The sequence below is a fragment of the Lates calcarifer genome, linkage group LG4, assembly GCF_001640805.2.
Source record: "Lates calcarifer isolate ASB-BC8 linkage group LG4, TLL_Latcal_v3, whole genome shotgun sequence".
Taxonomy (NCBI): domain Eukaryota; kingdom Metazoa; phylum Chordata; class Actinopteri; family Centropomidae; genus Lates; species Lates calcarifer.
In genome coordinates this window covers 21253886-21267992 of record NC_066836.1, presented here as the reverse complement: position 1 = coordinate 21267992, position 14107 = coordinate 21253886, and the positions used below count along the sequence as shown (strand labels likewise).

Here is a 14107-nt window from a genome sequence, read left to right as displayed (position 1 = left end):
ACAGATAGACAGGCAGGCAGACAGTCAGACATGGTGTTAGCAGCAAAATTTGGTCTGATTTGATGTCCAGCACCCTCTCTCAGTCCAGTTCCTCTTTCAGACCTTTGCTTGTTTCATCATCTCAGTCCTCCTCAAATCAGTGATCATAATTTCAAAAGCCCATTTAGCTGCAGACATCTGAGAACTAAGTGTTTTTGTTAATGCACTGTGTGGAAAAGATGTATAGTATATATGAAATAAATGCATTCTCACCACTTAAGGCACTTTTTCTAGAAATTAAGAAATTTGTGGAATACTTTACACATAATTTCTTTATGCAAGCTTGATAAGCTCTTAATTCAAGGTAACCTTATCTGTATCAAAGCCAGTCAATAAATTGAGTTTCTCTAGAAATGTGGTATCATAGTTACAAGTAGCTGCGCTATTTATATTTACATCCGCTTATGTCCTGCTTATGCATGTATATTTCAAGGCACAAGGATTTGAATGTGAGACTCTCAGTGAGTGTGTGTGTGTGTGTGTGTGTGTTTGTGTGTGTGTGTGTGCGCGCGACTGTGTGTGTGGTGGGAGTGTTTGCTCAGCTGCAAGTGTTGTTCCCAGAGCAAACAACCCCTCAGAATTTCTCACATGGACTCATCTCCTCCTCCAACATGAATGTTAATGAAACACAAGAGAGGCACAGTAATGGGGAATTCTTTTGCTCATGCAAAGTGTCACCATCACTGTCATGGTGTAAGGCGTGAATCCCACTGAGCACCACTGATTTGACAAACGAATGCATTCATGGTATTGTAAGAAGTTTTGGACAATAAGCACAGTGAAGTCCTGCAGGTCAGCGATGTCGCTCCTGTTTATATTTTGGAAGTGCCCAGCATTGTGTATTGTGACAGACATTTGATGTGAACTGTGTGGAATGAAAGACAACCTTCAGAGAAATGTGACAGGAAAATATTATCTCATGTTTCCCCCCACAGTCCCCCTGGCAGAGTACCATCTATTGACGTCCACCCACTGAACCCCCACTACAAAATTCAGTATTGTTCAGAAGTGCAGAAGTAAAATGCTGTGCAGTGTGGTATTTTTCCTCTGCCCTTCCTCTGTCAGGGTATCTGTTGAGTCACTTATAGAGCAGTGCACGTGGAGATGTGTACAGGTGCAGTCATCACTACAATATTACAATACAATACCATAATACTGTTCAAGTGGCACTTTCCTGCACACAAACTGAGACCATTCCCACCTCTTGAAAAACATGCTTATATACAGTATTCCTGCCTGTTCTCCTTTAGGTATGGGGTAAATGTATCTTATAAAAGTCATCCTGTCTTCACCCGGAGAGCTCTTTTGAAAGCTGCAGAGGTCTCCAACCTTAAGAGGAGTTCCTAACAGGTAAGAGATGATACGCACACTATGGGAGGCAAAGGAATATTTTTACATAAAGTATTGATGAATTTCTTAAAAGACAGTTGATGGAGACTGGTTGTATCCACAGAGAGAAATGAATGCATTCTACAGAGTTTGTGGGAGTAGTTAGCAATTTTAATCTCTACCAATGAAAATATTTAAACTACAGGTTTTGGGAAGATTGGTTGCTTTTTGCTCATTACCTGATTACTCAATTTTTACATCAGAATTTATCTTATGTGAATAAATGCTACATTGTCACCTTATATTGACTCTACATATTGGCCCAGGTGTGAAACAAATGAACTAACAGCAATGCAAATGCATCAAACAGAGTATAATATATACTTGCTTAACAGCAAAATATACTTAATATACACTGAATCAAACTTATTTGGTGTCAACCATTTTTAAATTCATATTATTGGTAGCAATGTTGATATGTTTTCACAGATTTGTTTTTTATGGTTTTTGTCCTGCTTTAATTGTTGTAATTCCCCTTTTTTGAATCCATGTATGGTTGTTGTCAATGTATATAGTTTAGTTCTAGGATTCTGAGTTGTCTAAATGGTGTCACTGATGATACTGATGTAGCTGATTCACATTTACCTCATGTCATTATTTTCTAAAGTGCTGACAAATTCAGGTAAAGCCCATGATAAGTAGTTTTGTTTGTCTCAGTCTTTTTTTTCCTTCCATTTTATCATTACTTTATTTGAGCTGTGAACATTACTGTTAATGTTTGACAGACATCCTTCTTAATGCACATTTTTCAGAGGCTAGTTGTGATATACAGTTACTCATTAGGACCACTGATGACCAAAACAGGAGGTAAAGAGCTGGCACTCAGCAACACATTCACACCACCTCAGGGAATGACAGGGGATAAGTAGGGGAGAAGGATTTGAGCTGCTATTACTAATCCAAAGGTAAATAATAATAGAGCAGCTGTGGAACAGGATGTCAAAACAGGAGCTGATGTGTGGAGGGTTTCTTTCAATATTCAATATTGTCATTTTAAAAGGAAGGAAAATGATTATACACAACCAAAAAAGCAATTAAGGTTTAAATGTTAACTACAGTGTTAAAGAGGAAACTGAATGTTTGTGGGAAAGTGATGATAAAATAAACCACCAAAAGCCGGGAGTAGGGTATTTCTCTTCTCTATGAATTGCTATTGGAGTAATAATTCCAGCTGATTCTCTAATTAGATTACATAGTAATTGAGAAAATGTACAGGGTGCTGCCAGATTATTACATAACATTCCACATGGAGGACTTACACAGGGCAAAGGTCACAACATCATGAAGATGGGGTTTATGTTGTTAGTAATTTAGTGCTTTAACAGACATATTAGTCCTTAAAGGGAAAGAGTGTGTGCTTGTTTACACAGAAACTCTCCATCTGCAAACAGCAGAAGGTCCATAATTTCAGCAGCCACAGACCCAAAAACATACCTGAGTATAAACACACACACAGAAAGACAGTGTACTCAACCCTCACTTTTAAACATGAGCACTTATTGAAAGTGAGAAAGTGAATGTATGGAGCAGTTACTCACATAAATCAAACGGACAGGACTACCTACACTAGAGCAGGGGAGGATTCTGGCACTTTAAGCGCCTCTGTATGTGATGTTCAGGGGCCTCTTTTATGAAGCGGGATTGCAAACGTAATTAAATAAAACCCAGGAAAATCTTTTGATATTAGTCCTTGAAGGTCTCATGAAACAGAGCTGGTATAGTTTTTCAGCATCCTGGCAAAATAGGCAAAAAGTTGAATTGCCCAGTGCCCCCACAATGTGTTTTAAATTTACAGTTAATGCAACATTTTTTTTGTAATGATAGAGGACTGATAACACAGACATAACAATACACAAAAGCAGTGCACTAATAATCGCAGAACAGAAGCTTTGCAGAATGAAAGAAATAAAACTTCTAAAAAAATAAAGAAAAGAAATAAAAAAAAGAAATAAAGCGTCTTCATTAGCACTGATGCCCAGTACAAACATGCTTATTTCAAGATTAATGCCTAATTAGGACAGGCAGGAAAAATGTGGAAAAAGTGGAAAAAGCAAGACAGGCGGTTAGTCTTACATGCCCTGAAACATACTGCCTGTGTCTCCCTGTTCCTCACAGGTCAGGTTATTATAGTCAGTCTGCCAGGTTATGACTGGCATCTCATGATGTCATCTAGCTTAGCTCTCTAAACTCTGCTCTCTGGTCTCTGCACAGATCAGTCAGCAGTCATTTAAATACTTTCACTGCATTATCAGTGGACAGAGTCTAGATGCTATGGGTGATTGTGGGCTGAGGAGCCACAAGTCCTGCATGACAGAACCAGCAGTGCAGCTGGTTGCCAATGATCATATTTGTGCATGTAAGTTAACATACATGCGTATTATAATACTTTTAATCTGTAGGCAAAACACTTTAAGGATAGAAGTAACAATGCAAAACAAGAAAAAATGCCAATATCTCCTTGATGGACTGCCATAAAATCTGGTACAGAGTTTCATAGTTCGCAGACAATGTAGCCTAATGACTCTGGTGATTCCCTGACTGGAGAGATATCTTGAAACTTAAATCTGATCCCCTGGCTTTTCATCTGGTGCCATGATTGAATCAAAGTTTCATTTTATTCAGTAGCGTGCTTAACCAACACAGAGAACATGATAAACATTACATCTATTAAACATCAGTGTGCTAGCATTATCACTTGTGATGCTGGGTTTTGCTTCTCAAATATGAGGAGTTACTAATTTTCTTAAATGATAGCATAGTGAATATCTGGGTATGGGACAATTGTTCACATAAATTTGAAGAGGTCACCCTGGACTCCCTATATATATATATCATTATGACTAATATAATAAAAATTGCTCTTGACCAATGACAGCTGGGATAGGCTTCAGCACACCAGTGACCCTTACAGATAAGCAGTATAGATAATGGATGGATGGATGGATGGATGATGAAAATTGTTAGTTGTAGCCCTAAACTGAACTCCCATGTGATCTGATTTAATTTTGTATATCTTATTTGATTGGGTATGAGGTGAACTTCTATTTGCTATTTATTTGTTACTTTGTAATATTATTCTGCGTGTTCACATAGAGCAGGAAATAATAGCTGATAACAGCTGTAAAGTTTAAAGACTTTCTCTGTGTAATTCTTGCCCCCAAGCATAGATAATGTGGAACAGATACACAATGATAATGATTCATAGTCAACCTTTTAAAACAGTAGCCATGGAAATGGTGTACCCAAACAGCAACCCAGTGACAGTTAAATGTTTCCTTTTTAAAAACCATGACAGTGCAAGCTGTAAGTCTGGGTTTTATCTTAACAAAGCATCGTCAGTCTAATAAATGCTTCCGAAACTGGTCTAATTTCCTCTGCAACAACACAAGAGCTTTTTCTCTCTTCATTTTGAGCCCAAGCACACACACTGAGAACTACATAATCTCAGTGAGCATCACACCACGGAAAATACAAGACCGTTTTCAACGGAAAGAGGAAAAAAGCAAGAGAAACACCCATTCTTATTTTAAAGTTTCCAGTCAGAGATTTTTTCTCATTAAAATCCCATAGAGCTGACCATTACACACATACAGCAATGACACCTTTTACAGTTGGCCCATTGTGTCCAGCTGTGTTCAAATCAAAGTCACTCTGGCTCAACGAGCACATTCCAGACAGGACGTCGCTGCAGTGAGGGCGTTCAGGCCTCCAATATACTGAAGACATTTAGGTAGAGCTCTTTCATGCACTTCTATGGCATGCTCGCCTGCCAGGTTTTTACTCATAAAACACGACATGGAGATTGGTGGGAGTTTTATTCCAGTAACGTCAGACACCAAATGAGGTCAAGAGTAAAAGTCTCACAGATAAAACTAAACGTGGTTAAACATCAAGGGCAAGTGAATGGGAATAAAATGTGAAATTAAAAGCTAAAATGTGATGTTTTTGACAGCAGAAAAAAAAACTTTTTCTGGAGGAAAACTGAGTTTGCAAAGCAAACATTCAGTGATTGATAGAACAGAAATATGACTTTTATTGAGGATTTTAACCCTAACAGGACTGAAAGTGTCAACAGTAAAATAATGTGACTTGGTTTTAGACAAGCGTCTCGTCCAAAACAGACTCCTACTGGGCTCACCTCACAATCATTTATATTGGCTAAACATGGAATCCTTTGAGGGCAACTCAACCAACAGTAAATGGAAAGTGAAGGTTCCAGGAAGCAGGAGTAAGAGTGTTTTTGGGGGACAGAGCACAGTTTGGAGTGTGGAAAACAGCAAGAAAGGATTCTGTGCTGCAGTTGCAGCATGTCTGGAAATGTAGACAGTAATGATGATGCACACATGAAACTGAGATTAATTCACTCTTAATGCAAAGTGTGAAAACAACAAATATCCATACTTGTGTTTTCAGACTGCCTTTGTAAAGATTTCCATACTTAAATGGTTTAATACAAGGCTAATGTATTTGGATACAGATGCCGAAAAGATGGTCTTATTATGCATGGAGAACCAAAAGAGAAAGAAATGCTTTTCAAACATATCTCTCTTAGCATGGATGTATTTTGACACTTAGACACTGTAACTGGGCTAATAGCAACTACCGATAGGATAGGATTTCACACCAGAATATTGGTATGATGGATGATTCTGCAAAATTGAAGATAACTGTCAATCTGTGTGTACATACACTTACTTAACAACTTTACTCAAAGAGACCAGTTTATGCAGGTAATAAGAGAACGTGTTTATATTAACCAGTCTTCCAAATGACCACAGAGTTCGCTTGTCCCTACACTTGGATATGAACCATTGAAATGTATCAGCAGCAGATGTACCAGACCTTTGTCAACGACAATAAACCTGTGGTTACATTTGTCAAATGCTCAGGTTATGTTTAAGTACAAAGACTACTTGGTTATGTGCAGGACAAGATTGTGGTTTGGGTTAAATGGTTGGAGGACCTTTATCATCATGGTAACAATAATAAACACATGGTTAAAGTTGTGGAACAGAAAGAAACAACACTGACTGAAGGCTTCACATGGGAAACAACAGCAGTCTCTTGCATGAAAGTCCCGAGTCTTGTCAATCCACTAAATTCACCCAACCCAACCATCCCTATGCAGACTCTACTACTACATCACAAAAAAATAGGTTGATGCAGCTTCATTTCAACAGTTTGGAGATCAAATGTTTGCTCAAGGGCACACAGGCAATAATAGATGTGTCATTCTGTTAGTCCAAGCTGGTTTGGGGATTTGAACATATGATTTTTTGGTCACAAGTCAGGCCCCTTCATGAAGCCTCTGGCAGTCCACAATGTGATAAGTTGTGCACAGTGTGTGAATAATACCTCAGCCACAGACAACACAAATCTTTCCATATGAGACCACATGGATATGTACAGCATAATGTAGAAACACTGAGTTCCAGATTAGTTCTTTCTGACTCTCTGTAAAGGTCTGAAATAGAAAATTATTTTTGTCATCTCTTGTTATAAATCAACCATTCACACACCACACTGATGTTAAACTGGCACAGGATCAAGTGTGTTCTCAAGTTCCCACTTCAAAGCTCAGTGTGACCACCCTCATACAAACTAAACACTTCATTTCTCACCCTGGTGCAGCGTTTGACTTGTCTGCCACTTCCAGCTACTTCATTCTACACACACATGCATACACACACACACACACATGCACACACACAGGATGAAGAGGGCAGAGGAAGTGCAATCTGTTGCCAAACAAACTATCTCTCTCCTACAGAGCTGTATAAGAAGAGGCTCACAGCAGGGAGTAACTAAATGAAAACCACAATAGCAGACAGAGGTGTGAAAATGGAGATGGGAAGGGGGATTGACCCATATTATGTATCCTGAAACGACTCTGTGAGGGAGAAGAGGGTGGCTGATGACTTTAGAGTTGAGCTGTTTTGTTGTCTTTAAAGGCTATTCATTGATGGACGAGATATGAAAGAAATTGGTAGCACCATCACTCGTGTGTGGAGTGGGGTATGAAAGAGATAGGTATTCAGGTGACAGGAGGAGACTGCCACTGGATAGCATTTACAGGTAGTGAAGTACTAAAATAAAGTGTACAAGTTGAGTTAACTGGAGACGTCAGTTGGGATTGGTCCATCGTATACATGTCTGTATAGTCTATTGACAAATGGGTCTAAAAAACAGCTCTGGTAACAACTAGCAGACAGGATAATAATGTGGTAAGAAACAACCCTGTTAAAATCAGGCAACTCACCGTTTGCTAAGCCTAATATCCCTTAGTCAAGCTTTCCATTCCTTCATGTACTTTTTCAGTTTGCATATACCGTAATTTCCAGACTATTAAGCACACCTGACTATAAGCCGCACCCACTAAATTTAAAAAGAAAAAAAAAGTACATATATAGGCCGCAATTGTCTATAAGCCGCAAATGTTTCTAAAATGTGTCTAAATGTTTTTGCGGCATGAAGCTCGTTAGCCCATAAAAATCTATAAATGAGCCGCATCATTGTTTAAGCTGCAAGTTTCAAAGCGTGTGAAAAAAGTAGCGGCTTATAGTCCCGAAATTACAGTAAAAACCTCAGAAATGGAAAAAAAAGAAGATCCTCATAATATCACAAATAGTTTTTACACTTGGTTGTGGAAAATCTGCTCCACTGGAGAGATGAAAAACATCAGATTTACATGGAGCAATGAGGAGACAGCAGCCTTCCTCAAATTTATATATGAAACATAAATGTCATATTTCTACCATGTTTTCTACATGGTTTTCCACCATATATAGGTGATATATAGGTAACAGTTGTGGATGAAACATTTTTTATTACTGATTTTCTGGACATTTGGTTAAAATTTGCGCTATTTTTGGATGGAAAATGATGATGATGATGGCAGATCTACCATTAAAATCCTAACAAGTTTTGAAAAATGTAATCCACAGGGGAGTTCTCATTTCTTACAGGTGACTGTTGACTGATTCTGTCAGCTGAAATAATAACTGCCATTAGCAGATTGGATAAACTATAGCTAGCTAGCCAAGTAGGCTAATGTGAGATTCATTACTGATGTTCAGTGTTGTAAAATAAACACCTTGTAAAGACTTCTGAAAAGTAATGCAGAATTAAATGCTACTCTAACTTAGGTACTGTTGGTAGTAAGATAGCCAGACATGCTCATTTGCAGCTTACATTTAAAGCAGACAAACATACTGATAAAGCCATTCTTTTTACTCTAGTAATGTTGATTTTGGAGAGAATAATAAAAGACTATCACTATCCAAACTCTTTAAAAATCACAGTATCTTTCTTACTATAGCTCCATACACACCACTTGAACAAATCCAACGCCTTACAGACCTGTGTGTCTAGATATGACTGACTGTTCAAAAAGTGAACTGGCATAAAGTTACTTCCAGAGCTAAACCTTTATTGTTTTCAGATTTAAAGAGATTTCCATCTACATTTCAGCAAATTCAATGCAATCCAGGAATCTAAAATTTGTGATACGCAATATAAAATGCAATGTGAGGACCAGTTTTCCAGCCTTTGTTGTAATAATTCTGTTTAAATAAATTAATGTTATAATCAGTTAAGTAAATGATGAATTAATTTATATTTTTGGTTTTTTGGAGACTTTTGTGTTTAATATGTATTCATGTCACCCTAAAATCTCCCCTCCTCTGTATATAATTTCAAGACAGGTTCAGACCTTTCTCATATACATTCTAGACCAATATTCTTAATTTTATTAGGTCACATGAGAACTTTCCTGACCCCAATAAGTAATGTTACATGGGCAGTGGTCTGAGGCAAGACACAGCGAGACCAAGTGGAATTCAAACCTTAGTCATATCATCAAAATGAGGAAGAGTTACATTATACTCTTTTAACACCCCCCGGTCAATGTCTAACAGTTTTTTTCTCCTTTTCTCCTCTCAAGGATCCATCCCAGCTGTATATTTCTTTATAGGTACTTTTTACAGTATTGAGAAAGAAGTGCAGAAGCATGAATGTTACCTTCTATAACCTGCAGAGCAGTGGCCAGCCAGCACAGCAGGATGAGATGCAGGGCAAGAGACCACCTGAGGAGACAGTCACAGAAGCCACATTTAAAGTTTTGACTTCAAAACATAGAAAACTTTTGTAAAAATGTATTAGTGCACACAGACAGCATTCATTCAAATTAGTTATTAGTTACTTTGTGTCAATTAAAAATTTGCAAATAAAGAGCTGGGCATGGGGAAAATGTTGCTATATCACAGGTCTACTCTGAGGTGTAACTGAGGTGTTTTACAAATATCTGAATGTTTAGTAAAGTCAATTCAATTTCAGTCAGTTTTCTTTCCATGACAAAAATAAAGATGTAGTATATAATTTGTCTTACCCTTGAAACATTTTAGTGAGAATAAAAATCCAGGTTTGGAAGTGAACTCCAAGTGCATGTGTGTGATGAAATTCGGGCAAACTCTGTGGTCCCTCTGCCCCAGTGTGCAGACCTGAAATCACACTGCTTGCTCTCTCTCCTTCTCTGCCTCTCTCTCTCACTCTCTTAGTACAAAGGCTCTCTCAGTTCTGAGCTGAGTGACTGTAAGGCCCGCAGAGTTGGGAAATTTGACTCCCTTGAAGGAAAAAAAAGCCCCCTCCCTCATTCACTCAGAGGACCCTCTCTCCTAACCTGCCACTGCTTTAGGCAATTTCCTTTCATTAATAATACAATGTGTACTATGATGTCTATCTACATTTATGACTATTAAATTAAATTTATCTGTGAATCTGTCTCAAATATAGTAATTCTTCCAATTCTTTTCAGACATTTTAATTTCATGATATGTATATTAGACATATAAGCCTAATAGTAAAGTGAAAGTTGAGGAAAAAACACTTGATGAATGAAAAAATGAATGAGGTAATTAATGAATAGGGATGTATAGCAAATAGCATGCCCGGATTTATCTGTTAGGTGGCCGTGGGGCAAGGATTAGCTGTTGGTAAATGGACTGTACTTACCTAGCGCTTTTCTAGTCATATTGATCACTCAAAGTGCTACACACTACATGTCACATTCACCCATTCATGCACCCATTCATGCACACATTTACACACCGATGCACACACGCATCGGAGTGATTTTGGGGTTCAGTAACTTGCCCAAGGACTTAAGCATGCCGACTGGAGGAGCTGGGTTGAACCACCGACCTTCTGGTTGGTGGGCGACCGCTTGACCTCCTGAGCCTCAGCCACTCCGTATGTATATATTATGTATGCACTCAATTTATGTGCCCTGTGGCCATCAAGTTCCATCTAGTGAAGTGCAAGCAGTACATTAGACATAGCAACTTTATTATATTCTACTCAGAAAGTAACCACTTTTGTACTGGGAAAATAATACTTGGCAAGAAGACAAGAAGAAGAGCCATAGTGGCAGTGATTGTATCTATTACATTAGCTGCCATAAGCTAATGGGCATGTTAGACCAAGTGAGGCACTAACAGGAAAACCTTCAGTCCATTGAACTGAGCAAAGGTGTGTTATTTCAACTTAGTAAAGTTGTGTGATTTCTTTTTTCAGAAGTTACACAATTTCACTTTAAAGGAGCTAACTGTAACTTTTGCCATCCTAGCCAATGTTAGCATTACCAATTTACCATTCTAGAGTAAACATTGCATGTTCAGCAGCATTGCGCTTCATCCCTTTACTCACAAAGAGCTTTCTACAGCCGTGGAAAGCAACTGCAATGGTATGCTTCCAGTTCCACCACTTTTTCTTCTCTACTAAAGTTACCAGGCTAACTGCTAACCAGCAAAATCCGCTCAAGACATGTTCACGTTTTAAACAACATAAAATACATCAGCAAGAAGCGCACTCATGATGCTTTATGCTTTTATGTGTCTCAAAAAAGAGGTTGCTAACAGTGGTTCAATGAGACTCATCACATAAAACACAAAAACCAATCTACTCACCAGTTTGCCTTTATAGCCTTGCTGTGTTTATACTCACACTCTTATGAACTATAACTAAAAGAGGAGAGGCTTTTGTAGAAGAGGTACATGTGCAAAATCAGATTACAAGTTGGAAGACTTGTGGTAGTGATGTTGAAGTCATGTGACAGGGTGATGCTAACTTCCAGGTAGGCCTATAAAAATATGTCATTCCTGCAGCACCCTATTGCTCTGTATTCATTAAGCCACGCCCACTTTACATGATCCAAACAAATCTAGAGGTTTTCATTCAAGTAAGCTTGAACCTTCTTGCTATGAGGCGACAGTATTAATCATATTGCCTTTTTTATATTTTATGTAGGTCTTCCTCACCCTTGTTTAATTAAAATACTCCACTGAACATATCTTTTGCTGACTGATTAAGGTTTAATTTTAAAACAGAATAAATTCATATTTTCAAAAGTGATCATTTATTTAATGTTGTCTAGTTGTTGTCATTGTCTTCAGTGCTTTTATCAGTCACAGAAAATGTTTTCTTGCAATTATACTCAAACCCTGACAGACCACAGTGACAGAAAGTCAGATGTAATTTACTTCAAGAGCTATAGTGTGTTTTACACTGAAATAAAAGATTGTTTCAATTCTCTGATTTTATTTATTACAGTTTACATTTAACAATAGCCCAAAGAAATACCTTCCCCACTCAGTGCTGGACTTGCTTTCCCAAGTCAACAGAGACAAAGCTTAACAACAAGCTTAACAAGGTCACAGGGAGTCTCTGTGAAATTACCCATGTTGTGATGTTAACACCCCACTATTAGTAGATGCTGGAATGATAATGGGATGAAGAGAAAGAAAGGTACCCTCCCTTTCCTCCTCTTCCCCCATTTTTCCTCTGTCTTTGCAGGCTACAATTTCTCCCTGATCCATGTTTTGTTTTCCCTTGTTAGCTCCTCTCACATATTTAGCTCTCAGATAATTTCTCTAAAAGTGCTGACAATTTAAAGCTTCAGAAGGTCAGGGGAAGCTGTGGGAAGATGCTGACTGTGGACAGCCTCAGCCAGGAACATGTTTGATGAAAAGCTGTGGTTGCCGATTGTGGATTAATGACATATGGTCAAACAGATATGTACATGTAGGAATATAAGATGGAATATAAAAAACAAAATATAAAATGTACTGATAATTATGGTGCATACAATATAATTTATCTAAGGAGCAAAGATCTGTAAGTGCCCAGTTGAGATCTGCAGTTCTACCACTCCGTGCTAAAACTGGATGGTTAGGAAAAAGAAAATCATATTTGTTAATACACCATGGTGATACAAAAACTGAGTGTCATTTTGTTGTCTAATGTCCTTTTTATTGGGAATAATGCAATGTTTTGTGTAGTAAAATAAGAGTAGAAATCATTGTTTTTTGTTTTTTTTTCAAAATTATTCAACCAGCTGACATGCAATTCCAATGGAGTGTACCGGAACCTTTAAAGCCATGCTAGCAACTCTGTGAAGCTGTATTTTGGAAAATCCATGCTTTTAGCTAAGTGTAACATCAGCATGCTAACATGCTTACAATAATAACACTACATGCTGATGTGCAGCAGGTATAATATTTACCATTGTCATTATATGAGTTTAGCATGTTAGAGATACATGAAAAGTTATTACAATTCATCTTGTGGGGATCATGAATGGCTGGACCATATTTCATAACAATCCATCCAATAATTGACATTTGATGGAAATGTGAAACATTCTTTTACAGAAGATGATTTTTCCAGAGAATTATGCCCTGTGCATATAAATATAAGCTGTTTAGAAGTGTTTAAAAAGAAATGCCTCTAAACTTTGCCAGCCTGTGACAAAACAAGCATTATGCAGTAGACTATGAACAAGAGTCAATATGACCCAGTTTATCCTGGTAACTGACACATATTCAGTGTGTTTGTTTGCAACTATGACATTTTGGTAAACGGTAGGCTACATGTGGCCCTCCAATCAAAGAGCCTCTTTGAGAGGGGATGGTCAGGAGGCTCGTCTTGTGTTGATGATGTCATATCTAGAGGCCTCTGGGGACAGATCATGCCCGGGTTAGGGTTAAATAGTCTTTTTTGCTTAGGAAGATTCATAACTGAGTGAAATGACCCAGAAGTCACTGTGGCAGCCATGATGAGACCTGGATAAATCTCTAAATGCAAAAGAAAGGTGCTTCAACTCCTTTTTTTTAGGGTACACTCGACCATCCTTTATGAAAGGAAAGGAGATAATGCAGTCCCATAAATCCTTGTGGCAGCAAAATTTAAAATGATGCACCATTGTTTGAACTACATTAAATATTGTTTCACACACAGGGATAGCAGACAAATCACATAATTAATGGGAGAGAAAAGAAGAAAAAGCAGAGAAAAGAAAGATACACAAATCTGTTTTCAGTTTTGGGACTTTTTCTTATCTTTGATTTTTGGTAAGATACTAGATAATTTTAACATTAATTGACATGACATGTTAAATTGACATGAAATTTAGAGAGGAAAATCACTAGACTGAAATATGACTACACACTTAAGACATGAGAAGCCAAAAGGTTGGAAACCATCTTTAACAGTGTGGTTGTAGGGAACAATGGTGAAGCATACTGATGTTTCCAGAAGAGTTTATTAATGTACAGCCATTCATTTCTTGTTTTGCACATAAATCTTTTCCATACTGGAACACTGTAAGAGCTAAGGACAGACAAAT

The 14107-nt window shown here is 37.8% G+C and overlaps 1 protein-coding gene across 1 annotated transcript in view; it reads right to left on the bottom strand.

The window, feature by feature from the left end:
* LOC108896663 (collagen alpha-1(XV) chain-like) overlaps positions 1–10098 on the bottom strand; it is a 53730-nt gene extending 43632 nt beyond the window's left edge. Inside the window, 2 exon segments of the mRNA XM_018695885.2 lie at positions 9448–9512; positions 9815–10098. Coding sequence (XP_018551401.1) covers positions 9448–9512; positions 9815–9825 — 76 coding nt within the window. The 5' untranslated portion in view covers positions 9826–10098.
* Between the last annotated feature and the right edge of the window lie 4009 nt (positions 10099–14107).